General features: G+C 35.6%; 2 protein-coding genes across 2 annotated transcripts in view; both read left to right on the top strand.

Annotated features, from left to right (window-relative positions):
* The window catches only part of LOC137390495 (caspase-6-like), a 528,030-nt gene that overhangs the window by 150,769 nt on the left and 356,725 nt on the right, over positions 1-20,536 (top strand). The gene's annotated exons all lie outside the window — the stretch shown is intronic.
* On the top strand, positions 6,383-20,522 carry LOC137392154 (uncharacterized). The gene is made up of 6 exons (XM_068078786.1): positions 6,383-6,437; positions 6,581-6,771; positions 9,114-9,232; positions 13,668-13,818; positions 18,533-18,598; positions 20,204-20,522. The coding sequence occupies exons 1-6, from the start codon at positions 6,383-6,385 to the stop codon at positions 20,264-20,266; spliced, it is 645 nt and encodes a 214-aa protein (XP_067934887.1). The 3' UTR covers positions 20,267-20,522.

Here is a 20,536-nt window from a genome sequence, read left to right as displayed (position 1 = left end):
CTCTCAGTGTTTCTATGAGATGGATTATATACTCATAACAGTAGGTGGTGCTCTCAGTGTTTCTATGAGATAGATTATATACTTATAACAGTAGGTGGTGCTCTCAGTGTTTCTACGAGATGGATTATATACTTATAACAGTAGGTGGTGCTCTCAGTGTTTCTATGAGATAGATTATATACTTATAACAGCAGGTGGTGCTCTCAGTGTTTCTATGAGATGGACTATATACTTATAACAGAAGGTGGTGCTCTCAGTGTCTCTATGATATGGATTATATGCTTATAACAGTAGGTGGTGCTCTCAGTGTTTCTATGAGATGGATTATATACTTATAACAGTAGGTGGCGCTCTCAGTGTTTCTATGAGATGGATTATGTACTTATAACAGTAGGTGGTGCTCTCAGTGTTTCTATGAGATGGATTATATACTTATAACAGTAGGTGGTGCTCTCAGTGTTTCTATGAGATAGATTATATACTTATTACAGTAGGTGGTGCTCTCAGTGTTTCTATGATATAGATTATATACTTATAACAGTAGGTGGCGCTCTCAGTGTTTCTATCAGATGGATTATATACTTATAACGGTAGGTGGTGCTCTCAGTGTTTCTATCAGATGGGTTATATACTTATAACAGTAGGTGGTGCTCTCAGTGTTTGTATGAAATGGATTATATACTTATAACAGTAGCTGGTGCTCTCAGTGTTTCTATGAAATGGCTTATATACTTATAACAGTAGGTGGTGCTCTCAGTGTTTCTATGAGATGGATTATATACTTATAACAGTAGGTGGTGCTCTCAGTGTTTCTATGAGATGGATTATATACTTGTAACAGTAGGTGGTGCTCTCAGTGTTTCTATCAGATGGATTATATAAATATAACAGTAGGTGGTGCTCTCAGTGTTTCTATGAGATAGATTATATACTTATTACATAAGGTGGTGCTCTCAGTGCTTCTATGAGATGGATTATATACTTATAACAGTAGGTGGTGCTCTCAGTGTTTCTATGATATGGATTATATACTTATAACAGTAGGTGGTGCTCTCAGTGTTTCTATGAGATAGATTATATACTTATTACAGTAGGTGGTGCTCTCAGTGTTTGTATGATATGGATTATATACTTATAACATTAGGTGGTGCTGTCAGTGTTTCTATCAGATGGATTATATACTTATAACAGTAGGTGGTGCTCTCAGTGTTTCTATGAGATGGATTATATACTTATAACAGTAGGTGGCGCTCTCAGTGTTTCTATGAGATAGATTATATACTTATAACAGTAGGTGGTGCTCTCAGTGTTTCTATGAGATAGATTATATACTTATAACAGTAGGTGGTGCTCTCAGTGTTTCTATGATATAGATTATATACTTATAACAGTAGGTGGTGCTCTCAGTGTTTCTATCAGATGGATTATATACTTATAACAGTAGGTGGTGCTCTCAGTGTTTCTATCAGATGGGTTATATACTTATAACAGTAGGTGGTGCTCTCAGTGTTTGTATGAGATGGATTATATACTTATAACAGTAGGTGGTGCTCTCAGTGTTTCTATCAGATGGATTATATACTTATAACAGTTGGTGGTGCTCTTAGTGTTTCTATGAGATGGATTATATACGTATAACAGTAGGTGGTGCTCTCAGTTTTCTATGAGATAGATTATATACTTATAACAGTAGGTGGTGCTCTCAGTGTTTTTCTGAGATGGATTGTATACTTATAACAGTAGGTGGTGCTCTCAGTGTTCCTATGAGATGGATTATATACTTATCACAGTAGGTGGTGCTCTCAGTGTTTCTATGAGATGGATTATATACTTATAACAGTAGGTGGCGCTCTCAGTGTTTCTATGAGATGGATTATATACTTGTAACAGTAGGTGGGGCTACAGTGTTTCTATGAGATGGATTATGTACTTATAACACTAGGTGGTGCTCTCAGTGTTTCTATGAGATGGATTATATACTTATAACAGTAGGTGGTGCTCTCAGTGTTTCTATGAGATGGATTATATATTTGTAACAGTAGGTGGTGCTCTCAGTGTTTCTTTCAGATGGATTATATACTTATAACAGTAGGTGGTGCTCTCAGTGTTTCTATGAGATGGTTTATATACTTATAACAGTAGGTGGTGCTCTCAGTGTTTGTATGAGATGGATTATATACTTATAACAGTAGGTGGTGCTCTCAGTGTTTCTATGAGATGGATTATATACTTATAACAGTTGGTGGTGCTCTCAGTGTTTCTATGAGATGGATTATATACTTATAACAGTAGGTGGTGCTCTCAGTTTTCTATGAGATAGATCATATACTTATAACAGTAGGTGGTGCTCTCAGTGTTTCTATGAGATGGTTTATATACTTATAACAGTAGGTGGTGCTCTCAGTGTTTTTCTGAGATGGATTATATACTTATAACAGTAGGTGGTGCTCTCAGTGTTCCTATGAGATGGATTATATACTTATCACAGTAGGTGGTGCTCTCAGTGTTTCTATGAGATGGATTATATACTTATAACGGTAGGTGGCGCTCTCAGTGTTTCTATGAGATGGATTATATACTTGTAACAGTAGGTGGGGCTACAGTGTTTCTATGAGATGGATTATATACTTATAACACTAGGTGGTGCTCTCAGTGTTTCTATGAGATGGATTATATACTTATAACATTATGTGGTGCAGTCAGTGTTTCTATGATATAGATTATATACTTATAACAGTAGGTGGTGCTCTCAGTGTTTCTATGACATGGATTATATACTTGTAACAGTAGGTGGTGCTCTCAGTGTTTCTATGAGATGGGTTATATACTTATAACAGTAGGCGGTGCTCTCAGTGTTTCTATGAGATGGATTATATACTTATAACAGTTGGTGGTGCTCTCAGTGTTTCTATGAGATGGATTATATACTTATAACAGTAGGTGGCGCTCTCAGTGTTTCTATGAGATAGATTATATACTTATAACAGTAGGTGGTGCTCTCAGTGTTTCTATGAGATGGATTATATACTTATAACAGTAGGTGGTGCTCTCAGTGTTTCTATGAGATGGATTATATACTTATAACAGTAGGTGGTGTTCTCAGTGTTTCTATGAGATGGATTATATACTTATAACATTAGGTGGTGCTCTCAGTGTTTCTATGAGATGGATTATATACTTATAACAGTAGGTGGTGCTCTCAGTGTTTCTATGATATGGACTATATGCTTATAACTGTAGGTGGTGCTCTCAGTGTTTCTATGAGATGGATTATATACTTATAACAGTAGGTGGCGCTCTCAGTGTTTCTATGAGATGGATTATATACTTATAACAGTAGGTGGTGCTCTCAGTGTTTCTATGAGATGGATTATATACTTATAACAGTAGGTGGTGCTCTCAGTGTTTCTATGAGATAGATTATATACTTATTACAGTAGGTGGTGCTCTCAGTGTTTCTATGATATAGATTATATACTTATAACAGTAGGTGGTGCTCTCAGTGTTTCTATCAGATGGATTATATACTTATAACAGTAGGTGGTGCTCTCAGTGTTTCTATCAGATGGGTCATATACTTATAACAGTAGGTGGTGCTCTCAGTGTTTGTATGAGATGGATTATATACTTATAACAGTAGGTGGTGCTCTCAGTGTTTCTATGAAATGGCTTATATACTTATAACAGTAGGTGGTGCTCTCAGTGTTTCTATGAGATGGATTATATACTTATAACAGTAGGTGGTGTTCTCAGTGTTTCTATGAGATGGATTATATACTTATAACATTAGGTGGTGCTCTCAGTGTTTCTATGAGATGGATCATATACTTATAACAGTAGGTGGTGCTCTCAGTGTTTCTATGAGATGGATTATATACTTATAACAGTAGGTGGTGCTCTCAGTGTTTCTATGAGATGGATTATAAACTTATAACAGTAGGTGGTGCTTTCAGTGTTTCTATGAGATGGATTATATACTTATAACAGTAGGTGGTGCTCTCAGTGTTTCTATGAGATGGAGTATATTTATAACAGTAGGTGGTGCTCTCAGTGTTTCTATGAGATGGATTATATACTTATAACAGTAGGTGGTGCTCTCAGTGTTTCTATGAGATGGATTATATATTTGTAACAGTAGGTGCTGCTCTCAGTGTTTCTATCAGATGGATTATATACTTATAACAGTAGGTGGTGCTCTCAGTGTTTCTATGAGATGGATTATATACTTATAACAGTAGGTGGTGCTCTCAGTGTTTCTATGAGATAGATTATATACTTATAACAGTAGGTGGTGCTCTCAGTGTTTCTATCAGATGGATTATATACTTATAACAGTAGGTGATGCCCTCTGTGTTTCTATCAGATGGATTATATACTTATAACAGTTGGTGGTGCTCTCAGTGTTTCTATGAGATGGATTATATACTTATAACAGTAGGTGGTGCTCTCAGTGTTTCTATGAGATAGATTATATACTTATAACAGTAGGTGGTGCTCTCAGTGTTTCTATGAGATAGATTATATACTTATTACAGTAGGTGGTGCTTTCAGTGTTTCTATGATATAGATTATATACTTATAACAGTAGGTGGTGCTCTCAGTGTTTTTATCAGATGGATTATATACTTATAACAGTAGGTGGTGCTCTCAGTGTTTCTATCAGATGGATTATATACTTATAACAGTAGGTGGTGCTCTCAGTGTTCCTATGAGATGGATTATATACTTATCACAGTAGGTGGTGCTCTCAGTGTTTCTATGAGATGGATTATATACTTATCACAGTAGGTGGTGCTCTCAGTGTTTTTATGAGATGGATTATATACTTATAACAGTAGGTGGCGCTCTCAGTGTTTCTATGAGATGGATTATATACTTGTAACAGTAGGTGGTGCTCTCAGTGTTTCTATCAGATGGATTATATAAATATAACAGTAGGTGGTGCTCTCAGTGTTCCTATGAGATGGATTATATACTTATAACAGTAGGTGGTGCTCTCAGTGTTTCTATGAGATAGATTATATACTTATAACAGTAGGTGGTGCTCTCAGTGTTTCTATCAGATGGATTATATACTTATAACAGTAGGTGATGCTCTCAGTGATTCTATCAGATGGATTATATACTTATAACAGTTGGTGGTGCTCTCAGAGTTTCTATGAGATGGATTATATATTTATAACAGTAGGTGGTGCTCTCAGTGTTTTTATGAGATAGATTATATACTTATAACAGTAGGTGGTGCTCTCAGTGTTTTTCTGAGATGGATTATATATTTATAACAGTAGGTGGTGCTCTCAGTGTTTCTATGAGATGGATTATATACTTATAACAGTAGGTGGTGCTCTCAGTGTTTCTATGAGATGGATTATCTACTTATAACAGTTGGTGGTGCTCTCAGTGTTTTTATGAGATGGATTATATACTTATACTAGCTGTGCTTCCAGGTGTTGCCCGGGTATTAAAAATCAGCTTATAAATAATGGGAAGTAATGAGAGTTGCCTGCCACTTGCTATTAGCCTGGCATGTTGCCACTTGGGAATTCGAGTAAGCTTACTAATGTGAGCTATTCGCCTCCGTGACGTTACGCAATCACCCTGTGTAGTGCGCGAAACCGTTGGTTATTTGCTCTCATATAGCGAAATATGTCAGCTAGCTAACAGATCAATATCAGTGGCCTAATTGGCATGGGGTCGGACTGGTGAAGGGGAGGGTCCGAGATCAAATCTTCTTCGGTACGGATTCTTTATTCCAAGATTCTAATAATAGGTAAAGCTGGACATACTGAAAATAGATGACATAAAACAGATGACAAACTTTGAGAAATATATATACATGTATATATAGATTGTAACCATCATTAATTATTTTGCCACCATTATATATTTACCAAATATGGCATTAAGTAAATTATCATAACTTTCAAGCCACACAGTCTAAAAATGTTTTGAAATCAATTTCATCAGCATTAAATCTTACACCAGCTTGCTCCATAAAATTCCACAACAATTCTAGTCACTATGTCGACTATTTCCCATACAACCATGATCACATTCAGGTCAGACAATTGACCAACATTATACAGCTTACAGCATTATTATTCTAAAATAAAAATACTCCCAGCAGTGTTATTGCTCAATAAAAATCACCGAAAGTCTTTAAATCTAAAATTAGTGAAACCCTTGCAAGCAAAAGATTGCAAGGGAGAATAAAGTTTTTGCAAAATGAAACTACCCCCGGGATGGGTTGAAAACATATTTTCTATTGGCCTAACACATGCCGATAGTTGTTTAATTTTGTTTGAGTACGGATACAATAGTCTAATTAATCAACTACTCACTAATCAGAATGGTTTTGTATGAAGTCTACTAAAGTCGCACCATGCGGCTCTTAGCCCTACGCAAACACCTTGCCGAGTTGTACTGGGCTGCTTGTGGTAGTGAAGGAGTTGAACAGCTGATAAACGATTATTATTTACTACTAGCGTAATAATGTTGATAGTTGATAGTGTTCATAATGTACACATTCTTATCAGCTGTATTTGAAGCAATGACCATTAGTGACTGTTTGTTTTTATAGACATATATGAGAAGCAATGGGATACCAATGGTAGACTTACACTACAGCATGTAGATATTCTAGCTCGACCTGATGAGAAGTCACTCTTCTGTTCTGCTACCAGACTATCAGGTGTTTGTTTCACACTTTTGTTTTACACCATCTTCTTCCACTCTCCAGATGTAGCCTTGTTTGAATACACAAAAATGCAGGTAAAGGGATGGAGTTGAGCATTTTACAGACATTTGTTTCCTACCGATAAGTTCTCTCTGGTGCTGCTCCTGCTTTATACTTTCCATTCTATTAAATAATCCATATTCCAGCCAATATCTTATCTCTACTTCATACTCACTTGATAATCTATTTTCGCTCTTGACTGCATTTAGTCTAAATTGTTTTTAGAGGATAAGTTTGCAGTCGGCACATTATCAGGAGAAGTGTTAGTATGTAACTTTAATCACATGATGGAACCGACTGAATATCCTGCCTTCCTCTCATACTCTCCTGTAAACTGCCTTTTGAAGCTGCATGGCATAAGTCAGTTTTTACCTTCATTTGTGTGTTTTATTATTGGCTGAATTAGTTGCGTGTGTGTGTGTGTGCGCGCATGTGACCCTCACTTAACAAGGTCATTTTTTGTAAAGTAAACTATATGGTGAAGTAAACAAATGAAGAGAACCTGCTGACTAAATTTGATAAGTTAATAAGCTAATCCGCAACACATTAGTAGAGATGCCCCGATTCTAATTTCACCAGCCGATTCAGATACCGATCCGATACACCGACTCTTATTGAAAAATAATCTGATTCCGATACCGATTCAGATCTTCTGTGTTGCATAGATATTTGTTGATTTTATTATGCAAATATAATGCAAAGGAAATATAAATATTGATGTATTTGTTTCTATTCATGGAAAAAAGATATACATGTATATATGGTCACATACTGACATTATGACTTACTGTGCATCTAGTAACAAAACAGTTCATGTATCTTGTAATCTGCTATAAATAATGGTAATTACTGTACAGTACAGCTTTTTCTGTGATATTGATGTCTCTCTTCTACTGCTGAACGAACTGCTGCGCCTGTACAAGTTTAGAACCAATAAATGTTTCTTTTAATTACCGTTAGTGATTTAATTATCTCAGCGAAACGTCTTTATCTTCCATCGATATCGATGTAGCCAGTCGTACTGAAAAAGGACTCACTTGCCACAGATGGTGGAGGACAGGCTAAATACCGATAGGCTACTGAGGTTATTTTATGCGCCACAAACGATACATCATATCATCAAGATCAAGAGAGTTAGTTAACTTTATTCATCGAATGCTCAAATTACTTTCGTAATGCTAGTACACAGAAATATTACACCACATTCTTGTTTCCCATCATTGTGCTTTCATTCGTGATTGGCTGCAATAAATCATATCGCTGTAATTGGGAAATACCGCACTTGGTGATTACATCCTGACTAAAGCCAAAAGATTCCTCAGCTGTGTTGATGTTTATTAAGCTATAGACATGAAATAGATTGTGTGACAGGCCCAGAATTCATTAGGTAAAAGTAGAAAACTTGCAGCTGAATATTTTTTATTAGTATAACAGGCTAAAATATGGTTTTCTGCTAAATAATTGATCTATAAAAAGTATCTGAACTTTCCGATTTTTTAAGAAAAGATCGGCCAATACCGATTCAGATACTTAACACCCATATCGGCACCGATACCGATTCCAATATTAAAATTCTATATTTTAATATCGGGCAACTCTACACATTAGTGATTATATTGCTGACGTATTACCATTGAGTGTGGTAGCGGTAGGCCTGTTCAAACAGAGTAACACCCTGATTGGTTTGTTTCTTGCTTTTATAATCTTGCTATTTCCTGTAACACACACATGGAAACCCCAATTTTATTTCTTTAGATACATCAGTTTGTTTTTGTTTACTGCGAGCGCAAGCTCTGTTCTATGTCTATGTCTCTATGTATGATTTACGCCAAGCTTTCAGACCTCATACAATATTTCTTGTATAGAAGTTCAGCATTGATATGTCACACGGGGACATCTCGACATTCTTCTAGTCTAATTGTTGATGTGAGCCATATATGTTTAAAACATGATAGTGTTTTTGTACTATAAGAACTGACTGGAACGTAGGATCAAGTTTTGACTTATCTGACGAGTAGTTTGAAATTAGTTCTGTTATAAAGCTTTTCTATTTATTTTACACATGACTGGTATCTAATTGTCCAAAACATGTTCATAGAATAATCTCTATAAAACCCTTTTGGGAAGGCGTAACCTACTCTTGAGCAGAAACTGGTAGAGCAGGAGTCAAGACAATTCCATTGTGTACATAAATTGTATAGGGAAGATTTATTGTTCCATCAGTTTCTCTGTTGTGTTCTATACCAAGCTTGCTCAACCGTTGGTACCTGTATTATTATTATTATTGTACTTAATTCCTTTTGTTGTGTCTGGCAAGCTGGTTGGCATGGGATGGATCGCTGTCTGAGCATTAATTAGAGTTCCTATGTTTGCACAGGACTTGCTGCTGGTTGCCTATGAGAAAAGCATCCACGTCGTCTCCTTGCTATCTGGAAAGTGTGAATATGCACAGACATTCTCTTCCTCCCTTGGTCTTGTATACTATGTTCCAACAAGGTATCATTGAGTTTCGGTCTAGTCTTAACTCTTCAAAGTCAGCAAGCTGACTTTCTGACATTGCACAGTTCATTTGCTTGTTGCATGGCAACCACTAACAGTAGCTAAACAGTTTTTAGCTGTATCTCCACAAAATTCTCTACAAGACACAACCTATTTGAAACCCTATATTGTCAAAGTGAGTGTTTTTTATTTTTCCAAAGTCGGTAATCAAAAACGAAGGCAAATTTCCGGAGCCAAGTATCCCATTTAATTTTTTTCATTGCTATGACATGATCAACAAAATAGACGTGAATTTTATTATGTAAAATCTCTAGGAGTTTATGATTCTGTTTCAACCAATCAAAAGCGTTGAGTTTTTTTCAAATAGTCTACAAATAGCCCAAGTCAACGTTTTTATTTTGTCCAAACTATCAAATAACTTCCCAATTTTAAGCTTCAAAGAACACAAAATAGTATTAATCACACAACTTCTACAAGCTTAGTTATAACTCTTCTTGTTGCTTGATGTGAACATGTCCTCTGTAGTGCAAAATAATAAAGCTATCATGATGAAAAGGTTTCAGTGCTGCTCACTATGATGGTAACGGCTAATATAAGAGGTTACAGGTCACAAAACATGTGTAACACTACATTTTTGTTCTTATACCAATAATTTCCTGCACTTTAGGTGCGATTTGGAAATTATTTCTTAAACTATTTTTTCATATTTTTACAGAATGAAAAATTTAGTAAAGCTAGCTATTTCATGTATCATAACGAAGGACATTTTGTTTTGGAATAAAATGCAGTTTTCAGTTTGAAAAAATACCAACTACTGCTCAAGGTGTGAAAGATTATATATGGCGATGTCAGCTTTTACAATTTAAAAAAAATTCATTCCGATTTGATGAGTTAAGATGACCTAGTCATATAACATACTACCAGATGACCGTAGGGTGTGAACTTCCAGTATTTTCACTTTTTCAATAGGTTTGTATATCACCTGATGAACCTGATCGCCAAACACAACACTTCGTTTATATTGTTTAGTATTTGCTTTTACCAGAACTTACACGCTGCAGTACACCCATAGTATGTAACTTACATGCTACAGTACACCCATAGTATGTAACTTACATGCTACAGTACACCCATAGTATGTAACTTACATGCTGCAGTACACCCGTAGTATGCAACTTACATGCTGCAGTACACCCATAGTATGTAACTTACATGCTGCAGTACACCCATAGTATGTAACTTACATGCTGCAGTACACCCATAGTATGTAACTTACATGCTACAGTACACCCATAGTATGTAACTTACATGCTACAGTACACCCATGGTATGTAACTTACATGCTACAGTACACCCATAGTATGTAATTTACCTGCTACAGTACACCCATAGTATGTAACTTACATGCTACAGTGCACCCATAGTGTGTAACTTATATGCTGCAGTACGCCCACAGTATGTAACTTTCATTCTGCAGTACACCCATATTATGTGACTTACATGCTACAGTGCATCCATAGTGTGTAACTTACATGCTGCAGTACACCCACAGTATGTAACTTACAAGCTACAGTACACCCATAGTATTTAACTTACATGCTACAGTGCATCCATAGTGTGTAACTTACATGCTACAGTACACCCATAGTATGTAGCTTACATGCTACAGTACACCCATAGTATGTAACTTACATGCTGCAGTACACCCGTAGTATGCAACTTACATGCTGCAGTACACCCATAGTATGTAACTTGATTTAACATTGTTTCACTTCGTTGGAGATCTGAGGATTTACCTTCTGCCTGAATCATACTAGTTTACACATACACTTACTTCGAAACATTTTAATCTCTTTTGCTGCCAGATATTTGGTCAGATCTTTTGCTATAGTGCCAGATTAAATTTGTTTTGACCACTTTCAGACGCTGCTGTTTATTTTACAGCTTATCAAGCGATTCACTGCATCAAATTATCTAAACCTCATGCTCAAGTTTTCTAACACATTTCTAAATCTTATAAAATGTTCATTTCCTATCCTGAAAATCAAATATAACAGACCAAATTTTAATTGACATACCTACATGTACATCACTTCCGTGAATAATTAGTTTAAATCGATGCAGGACAAATGTGCTTCCTACATTTAATAACCATCTAAACTACAGTTAGAATTCTTTATTAATAGTTTATGACTTGTTTGAGTGCAACTGCATTCCGCTATGACTAAATTTGATGTTAAACAAAGCTGTAACAGTAACTAGCGTCTGGTAAAATGTAACCTATTTAGTCATTTCGCTAGCTGATAAAATTAAAAGAAATTTGACTCCAAATAGTTCTTAGATGCTTACCCCATCTGAAAATATGTTTTAAATGTTTCTTTTTTATGAAAATGATTTTAATCAGGACCAGATGATTAACTTAAAAATTGAAGTGTAATTTATCCACCATTGTAAAGACTTATCAAAAGATCGTCTAGCCTAAAATCTTATTTTATATGAAAAAACAAACTTCAATTTTACAAAACTCATTTAATGAGGTTGCTTCCTGTTAACGAACGTTAGCGGCTCAGTTTTATCCTCGGCAGTGTGTAGCGAAACATTTGGAAAATACATTTTGTGGCATCGTCAAAATTGGCTTTGAACAAAAGACTGTTATTAAAGTTTCATGGTTAAAGTAATCTAATATTTGTTGAGTGGTTGTAGCATTTAGCTTGATTAATTAAATTTGTCTCATCTATAATCATCACACCTAAAGAAGTTGGCTGACAAATCTAACTTTTTGGAATAAACCGTTGTGCATCAAAGATGGGCGAGGAAAGATATTTTTCACATCCAAAATTTGCTAAAATTACCCAAAGCCACTCTTTTGTATGGTTCTGTCTACAACTGATACAATCAAAAAATAAAATGCATGTACATTAACAATAGTTAACTCACTAGTATAAAGTTACCATATTACATATATGTAAGGTACTGAACGCTGCTCCTTTGGGCAGACACCATCTAAAATTATCACACTTCCATAAGAGCAGAGCTGGCTCAAAAAATCAAAAATATTCTACCGTATATCCCAGGACATATGCAGATTCTAGAATGCAAAATGTTTTTTTACCAAACTTATGGGTGTAGCTGATACGTGCATAACCCTGATTGAAAGCAAAGCAAATCACATTATGTTAACTTAATTTCAACAATTAAAACTTGAACAACGCTAAGCGCATGGCTAGTAGCCTTTTACTTGCAGTTTGTTTTATACAGTAGAGATGGCACTTCAAGAAAAGCCTCTTGTGCAGGCTAATTGAAAAATAAATACAATGGAACCGGTGCATGTAGCCTTATTCTGTCTAGCTTTTGTTATCACGGTAAGAGCGGGTAATATGCGCAGCCGCGCGAAGTAGCACTTGTTTGGTAATAGTAGGCTATGATGACAATAACATTCATGGTTGGTCATACACATAATCGCGAGCATTGCATGAATAGTATCACTAGTACAGATCTTACCAGAGAATTGTCTGATTTACCCATGAAAGGAAAATAATGTCTTACACTGCTTCTTCAATAATAATTACCACTATCATTAACACTTGCTATCAAATAAATATTTTACTGAGAAAATTAACTATTCGGAAAAACCAAATATTTGACATTGGAGCATATAAGTCGTCATAACATTTGACCAAATTAATTAGCATAAAATTTTACATCATCTGATGTCATAAAAAAGTAAAAAATGTGCTACAGAATGAGTTTAGACACGTTCATGTTCTCTTCATACTACTATGGTTGACAAGTTGAGCATATCCGAGTTACACGAGTTACCGCTATTACTACAGGTTAGTAGCCTATGGCATTATTATTACTGTTAAAATAAATACTCACTGTCGCTACTACTATTGCCCAATATATGATCATCAGAAGTCTATTAATCTACAGTTTGTGAAACCTATATAGCTGTAATGCTTCTGATCATCACGAAAAACAAATAGATATAAAAATGTGTTTTTGAAAAGTGAAACTAAGGTCAACGAGAGAAGCAAACATGTTTTTCATTGGCTAAATGCAAAAAGATGATTGTTTCCTTTCAATCAAGCGATGGCACGATAGGCTAATTATGCCACTACTCACCAATCAAAAACATTTTGTACTAAGCCTTACAAAAGTCCATTTCCGCAACTTTTATGCTTTGATAGGTACCTACGGCGTGTTACGATTTATATGATCGGCTCATCTGCAAATTCTTATAAGTTCCCTCTTTCAGGGCTGTTTTTTATAGACAGCTTATATATGGGGATTTATGGTAAGTGCTCGGCACAGTCATCAGCATCTCTAGAATCATGTTTAATTCTGACACAATACCAAAGCTCAGTCACCTGAGCATGGGCCAGACCTAAACAGTTCTAATGCTCAATCTGCTATCCTGGTGTTTTTATAGTCGCCTGCTGATTACGCAGAATAAAGGCAGCTGCAAGCTGCTCACATGGGAGGTGAATGTTCTGGAGGAAGAGGGTAGAAACAGATCAAATGAATCACTATGTACTCTCCACTGTGAGGGAGCTCTTCTAGCTCAAACTTCCACGGTTAGGGTGGGTGTTGGTATTAGATTAATTATTAATGTCATCTATAAGTGTTAGTAATTTTCATTAGCCACAACCTGTAACACGGAGTGTGTTTCTTAGCATTTAGAATAGTTCTGGTCATTAGTACCAAGCAATTGTGAGATATAGTTGCTGAAGTCAATGTTTTGATGGATACTGATTACAGGTCTAAATATTAGGGATAGGAATTGAACTGCAGCTTTTTTAAGATACTGTAAAACCTCTATTTGAACGCCGTGGCTCTTTATTTTGCAACCATTCTTTTATAGTGGCGATTTATTCCAGGTGATGTTCAATTAGAGGGTGGTGATGTATTTTTCGACTAGCTAGTCAGAATTTTAGGAAGACCAGTTTAACCCCTCTACAGGTGAAGTGATGTTAATGTAACCTATATTTTGCACATTCCTTTAGGCAGAGTGACATTAATCCCATCGGCGTCAGCATTTTTGCTAAACCATAAACGTCCAAGTTCCAGCCTGAGTTAAACAAGGAACTGCTTTAAGTACAAAAATATAAGCCGGATACAGTTATTAATTATTTTTCATGGTGCTTTCAAAGTTTTAAAGAAAATACTAAAGATTTAGAGTTAGCAACTGGACATAAAATTAAAAAAAATTAAATGTTTTTATTGTTTTAATGTTAGAATACGCCATAACAATGGCTACAATTACGGTGTTTGTGAAGAGTATTCTCATCATTCATCAAAATGCTTTAAAATCTTCAGGTCATATTATAAACCACATTATGGATGAATTTGAAACAGTGTCTCAGATTTAGACCTTAATGATTTCGAATCAGAGTGCAGCTCTGATGATTGTGATAATTGATCTTCTCAGATACACCTTTACTAAAATCATGCATTACAGCAAAAACAAAATAGTTAATTGTTGTTGGTGTCCCTCTATTGCTGTGATCTTGTGGACATTTTTTACTGATGACTTTCTACTATGGGTTTGTGAAGATCACCAAACTTCAAAGTAGCAGTCAAATAGAGGTAGCGCTCTATTTAAAGATGATGCTCTATTTTTAACCTTTCTCCTATAGTGGGGTTCTATTAAAGGTAGCGTTCGAATGACATATGGTAGACCCTTCTTTGTTGCAAATCGTTGATTCTTGGACTGTTATTTGCTGCTAGGTTGTGTGGGTGGGGTATGAGCTGTGAGAGTATGATTTGAGGTGCAAGGTTATGATATGAGTTGCAAAAGTATGATATGAGTTGCAATGGTATGATATGAGTTGCAAAGGTATGATATGAGTTGCAAGGGTATGATATGAGTTGCAAGGGTATGATATGAGTTGCAAGGGTATGATATGAGTTGCAAGGGTATGTTATGAGTTGAAGCAGTATGATATGAGTTGCAAGGGTATGAGATGACTTGCAAGGGTATGATATGAGTTGCAAGGGTATGTTATGAGTTGAAAGGTTATGATATGAGTTGCAAGGGTATGATATGAGTTGCAAGGGTATGATATGAGTTGCAAGGGTATGATATGAGTTGCATGGGTATCATATGAGTTGCAAGAGTATGGTATGAGTTGCAAGGGTATCATATGAGTTGCAAGGGTATGGTATGAGTTGCAAGGGTATGATATGAGTTGCAAGGGTATGATATGAGTTGCGAGGGTATGGTAGGGATTGAAAGGGTATGGTATGAGTTGCAATGGTATGATATGAGTTGCAAGGGTATGATATGAGTTGCAAGGGTAGGGTATGGGTTGCAAGGGTATGATAGGAGTTGCAAGGGTATGATATGAGTTGCAAGGGTATGATCTGAGTTGCAAGGGTATGGTAGGGGTTGAAAGGGTATGGTATGAGTTGCTAGGGTATGATATGAGTTGCAAAGGTATGATATGAGTTGAAAGGGTAGGATATGAGTTGCAAGGCTATGATAGGAGTTGAAAAAGTATGATATGAATTGCAAGGGTATATGAGTTGGAAGGGTGTGATATTAGTTGCAAGGGTATCATATGAGTTGCAAGGGTATGGTAGGGGTTGAAAGGGTATGAGATGAGTTGCAAGGGTATGATATGAGTTGCAAGGATATGACATGAGTTGCAAGGGTATGATATGAGTTGCAAGGGTATGAGATGAGTTGCAAGGGTATGATATGAGTTGCGAGGGTACGATATGAGTTGCAAGGGTATCATAGGAGTTGCAAGGGTATGAGATGACTTGCAAGGGTATGATATGAGTTGCAAGGGTATGTTATGAGTTGAAAGGTTATGATATGAGTTGCAAGGGTATGACATGAGTAGAAAAAGTATGATATCAGTTGCAAGGGTACGATATGAGTTGCAAGGGTGTGATATGAGTTGCAAGGGTATCATATGAATTGCAAGGGTATGATATGAGTTGCAAGGGTATGACACAAGTTGCAAGGGTAGGGTATGAGTTGTAAGATGAGGATACGAGTTGAAAGGGTATGATATGAATTGTAGGAGTAAGATATAAATTGTACGATATGAGTTGTATAAGTGTGATTTGGGCTGTAGAAGTAGCATTTGGGCACAGTGAGTAAGGTACAGTAGAGGCTCCTACAACGTAAATAATCTGTTCCAGAAAGTTTTACATTAAAGGCAGTTTATGTTACAATTACATTAAAATACATGTGAATTACCTACCTAATTCATTCCAAGATCGTTACGAAGTGATCTGATCTTTCATGAATAAAAAAAACTACCTTAATTTTTAAATTAATTACTACAGTAACTGTAGTATTTTTGGTTTGTGTCGACAACTTTTCTTATTTTTATTTCATCAATTTTGCTCATTCTATGGTCCAATATTGCGGTAATGTTACAATAAGTTAGAAGGAGTGCACACCTACAACCCCAATTTACAACACTTGTTCATTTTTTGCAGACTGCGAAGTTTATCCTGCAATAGAAAAATAAGAGAAAATATTTTATACGTCTACACTAAAGCAAAACAAAAATATATTTCACTCTAAATAGAGCAGTGACTATCTGTCCGTCTGTCTATTCGTCACCAGGGTTTAAGGTTATACTACAAGATAATTTTTGCCGATTCTCCAACTCGTGATAGGATTAGTAGTGCGACACTCTAACATCTGCATCGATCGATCGTCTCAAGTATTGCTGAAGATTATAGCGCCTACTGATTCTCTGTGCTTTATTATGGAGTGCCATTTGTAAAATTTTGTGATATCCACAATATAAAAACTTTTTTAGTATATAAGTTTACATGTTTAATATGTGAAGATTCATGTTTAGTATGCTAACTTACATATTTAGTATGCCAACTTACATGTTTAGTATGTGAAAATTCGTGTTTAGTATGTCAGTTCACATGTTTTATATGGCAAGATTCATGTTTAGTGAACTAATTTTCATGTTTAGTATGTGAAGATTGGTGTTTAGTATGTCGAAATTCATGTTTGGTATGCTAACTTTAATGTTTTGTATTGCGAAATGCGCATGTTCGCTATTCCGCTGCGATCCTGTTTGATATGCCAATACGCATGTTTGTTATTCAACTTTTATTTTATATGCGATCTCCTTTTTATTACATTTCGAAGAAATGCTCCTAAGTCAATCGCGCCCTGTTTTACACGTAGCCCGTGGCCCATCGATAAATAGTTGGCAAACTTGGAGAATTCCTCAATAACTATCTAACTTTTAATAACATCTAATAACTAACTTCCTCAATATATTATAAAAAAAGGTCGTTGAAGAACTCTACGTCGTTGTTACTACAAAACAGAACAGTAACCTACAATACTCACTTGCTGTGATAAAAAATCACATATATAGAAAGTTGAGTCTCAATATAATCTTGACTCTTACATTTTTTCAAAGTCAAGCAACTTTTGAATTTGAAAGAATTTTCTATTAAACGAGTGTGGCAAAGCTAGCTTGGGATGTACGCAAGTGAGGAAATCTCGCTATAGTGTCTTCGCTCCCCAGGGTTATTGATCGAAATTCTCCACGTTTGCTAACTATTTATCGATGGGCCGCGGGCTACGTGTAAAACAGGGCGCGATTGACTTAGGAGCATTTCTTCGAAATGTAATAAAAAGGAGATCGCATATAAAATAAAAGTTGAATAACAAACATGCGTATTGGCATATCAAATAGGATCGCAGCGGAATAGCGAACATGCGCGTTTCGCAATACAAAACATTAAAGTTAGCATACCAAACATGAATTTTGACATACTAAACACCAATCTTCACATACTAAACATGAAAATTAGCATACTAAACATGAATCTTGCCATATAAAACATGTGAACTGACATACTAAACACGAATTTTCACATACTAAACATGTATGTTGGCATACTAAATATGTAAGTTAGCATACTAAACATGAATTTTCACATATTAAACATGTGAACTTATATACTAAAAAAGTTTTTATATTGTGGATATCACAAAATTTTACAAGTGGCACTCCATACTTTATCGACCATCTGATGGACCAGACAGCTATGGCACTTGTATATATAATAGAGACATCGTTGTTTTCTCTCTCTCAAGTGCGGAACGAAAGAAAGCAATATTTTTGTAAAAATTTTGCCGACTTAACAGGTCATGTGATAAGAAATGTTTATGAAGTATGAAGCAAAAACTTTACATAAATGTTTTACGTTATCTGAAATTGTCAGCTGTACATCCAAGAGTTGTCTTCTTTCCTTTTTTGTTATCGTATAATCGACAGTTCCATTTTTTTTCCATAGGGTGTAGAGTTGTGCAGCCATGGCCTAATAACTTACTCAGATGACTCTCTAGTCATTATTTGGAAGGTAGGAAATATTTATTGCTTATTATCTTCTCAGTTCACTTAATAAATATTTAATTAAATATGAACTTTCACAAAATTTTAGTAGATTCTATCGGAAAGTATCAGAATTTTTATTATTTGCTATGGTTTTCAATGTTTGAGGTGATCTGACTGCCAGGATGTTTCAAGATTAAAATCAACAAAACTTGATCGCAGTTAAAACACATTTCACATGTATTTTTCACCCAGGTGTTTGAACCGCAATAAAGTTTTGTCTATTTTAATCTTGAAACATGCTGGCCGTCGGATCACCGCAATTAACCAAGTGCTACGTACTTCACCATCAAGTACTACAACTAACTAAGTACTATGTACTTCATCATCAAGTACTACAACTAATAAAATGCTGCATACTTCACCATCAAGTACTGCAACTAACTGAGTACTACATACTTCACCATCAAGTACTACAGCCAACAAAGTACTACGTACTTCACCATCAAGTACTACAACTAACAAAGTACTACATACTTCACCATCAAGTACTACAACTAACAAAGTACTGCATACTTTACCGTCAAGTACTAAAACTGACAAAGTACTGCATACTTCACCATCAAGTACTACAACTAACTGAATACTACATACTTCACCATTAAATACTACAGCCAACAAAGTACTACATGCATCACCATCAGGTACTACAACTAACAAAGTACTACGTACTTCACCATCAAGTACTACAACTAACAAAGTACTGCATAATTTACCGTCAAGTACTAAAACTGACAAAGTACTGCATACTTCACCATCAAGTACTACAACTAACTGAGTACTACATACTTCACCATTAAGTACTACAGCCAACAAAGTACTACATACATCACCATCAGGTACTACAACTAACAGTACTACGTACTTCACCATCAAGTACTGCAACTAACAAAGTACTGCATACTTTACCGTCAAGTACTAAAACTGACAAAGTACTGCATACTTCACCATCAAGTATTACAACTAACTGAGTACTACATACTTCACCATTAAGTGCTACAGCCAACAAAGTACTACCTACATCACCATCAGGTACTACAACTAACAAAGTACTACGTACTTCACCATCAAGTGCTACAACTAACAAAGTACTACGTACTTCACCTTCAAGTACTGCAACTAACAAAGTACTACGTACTTCACCGTCAAGTACTGCGGCTAACAAAGTACTTTAGTCATGGTTCTCATTTGATAATTGTCACTTGGATTGGTTTAATTGCGACATAAATCTTGTTTTCTGCATGACAATTTTGTAAGGAAATTATTTATGATATCATTAAACAGATTTTACACCTCAAGCTTGAACCTTGAGCTCCTTAGGTTTTTACATGCACTGATTATGTTTTGTAAGTTAATTCATTAGCTACTGAAAAATGATGAACATTACATCTTACTAGCTAGTTTTCTAAATTTTATTTACTCTGTGTCTTTCAGTTGTAACTTACTTCTTAACTGTGCCTCCTGCCATTTGTCATCAACCGCCACTTGTCATCATTTGCCACTTGTCATCAACGGCCACTTGTCATCAACTGCCACTTGTCATCATCTGCCACTCTTATAGATTTTGTTCCAGAACAAAGATGAGGAGATGATCAGGCTACTCACTGCCATCAACCAGACCAGCACCATCTCCTAGCTCATTTCTTGCTCAAGTAGTTATATTCATATTTCAACAATTTTACAATCAATATGGTGCTTTTTACAAACAGTTGAGGTTTTCTATAAATTTTAATTTTTTGATTTTAGAAAAATTGTCAAACAGTCGTTTGTACTTAATTATGTAATTTTTTGGGATTTATAGCCCTCAATAATTCCGGTGTATTTGATGAGTGTATGTCTAATCTAATGTTCTGTTTGAATTACGGCCTGCCATTATATGTATACACATGTTAACAAACTGCGCACA

This window comes from Watersipora subatra, chromosome 3 (assembly GCF_963576615.1).
Source record: "Watersipora subatra chromosome 3, tzWatSuba1.1, whole genome shotgun sequence".
NCBI classification, from domain to species: Eukaryota; Metazoa; Bryozoa; class Gymnolaemata; order Cheilostomatida; family Watersiporidae; genus Watersipora; species Watersipora subatra.
The sequence above is the reverse complement of the archived record's forward strand: the minus strand, read 5'-3'. Positions and strand labels throughout refer to the sequence as shown.

Bases quoted from the DNA above. Each gene is read 5' to 3' on its own strand.
- LOC137392154 (XM_068078786.1), top strand. From the start codon at position 6,383: ATGCGGCTCTTAGCCCTACGCAAACACCTTGCCGAGTTGTACTGGGCT. The intron at 6,438-6,580 runs GTAGTGAAGGAG...TTGTTTTTATAG, and splicing joins GTTGTACTGGGCTGCTTGTG to ACATATATGAGAAGCAATGG. The intron at 6,772-9,113 runs GTAAAGGGATGG...ATGTTTGCACAG, and splicing joins TTGAATACACAAAAATGCAG to GACTTGCTGCTGGTTGCCTA.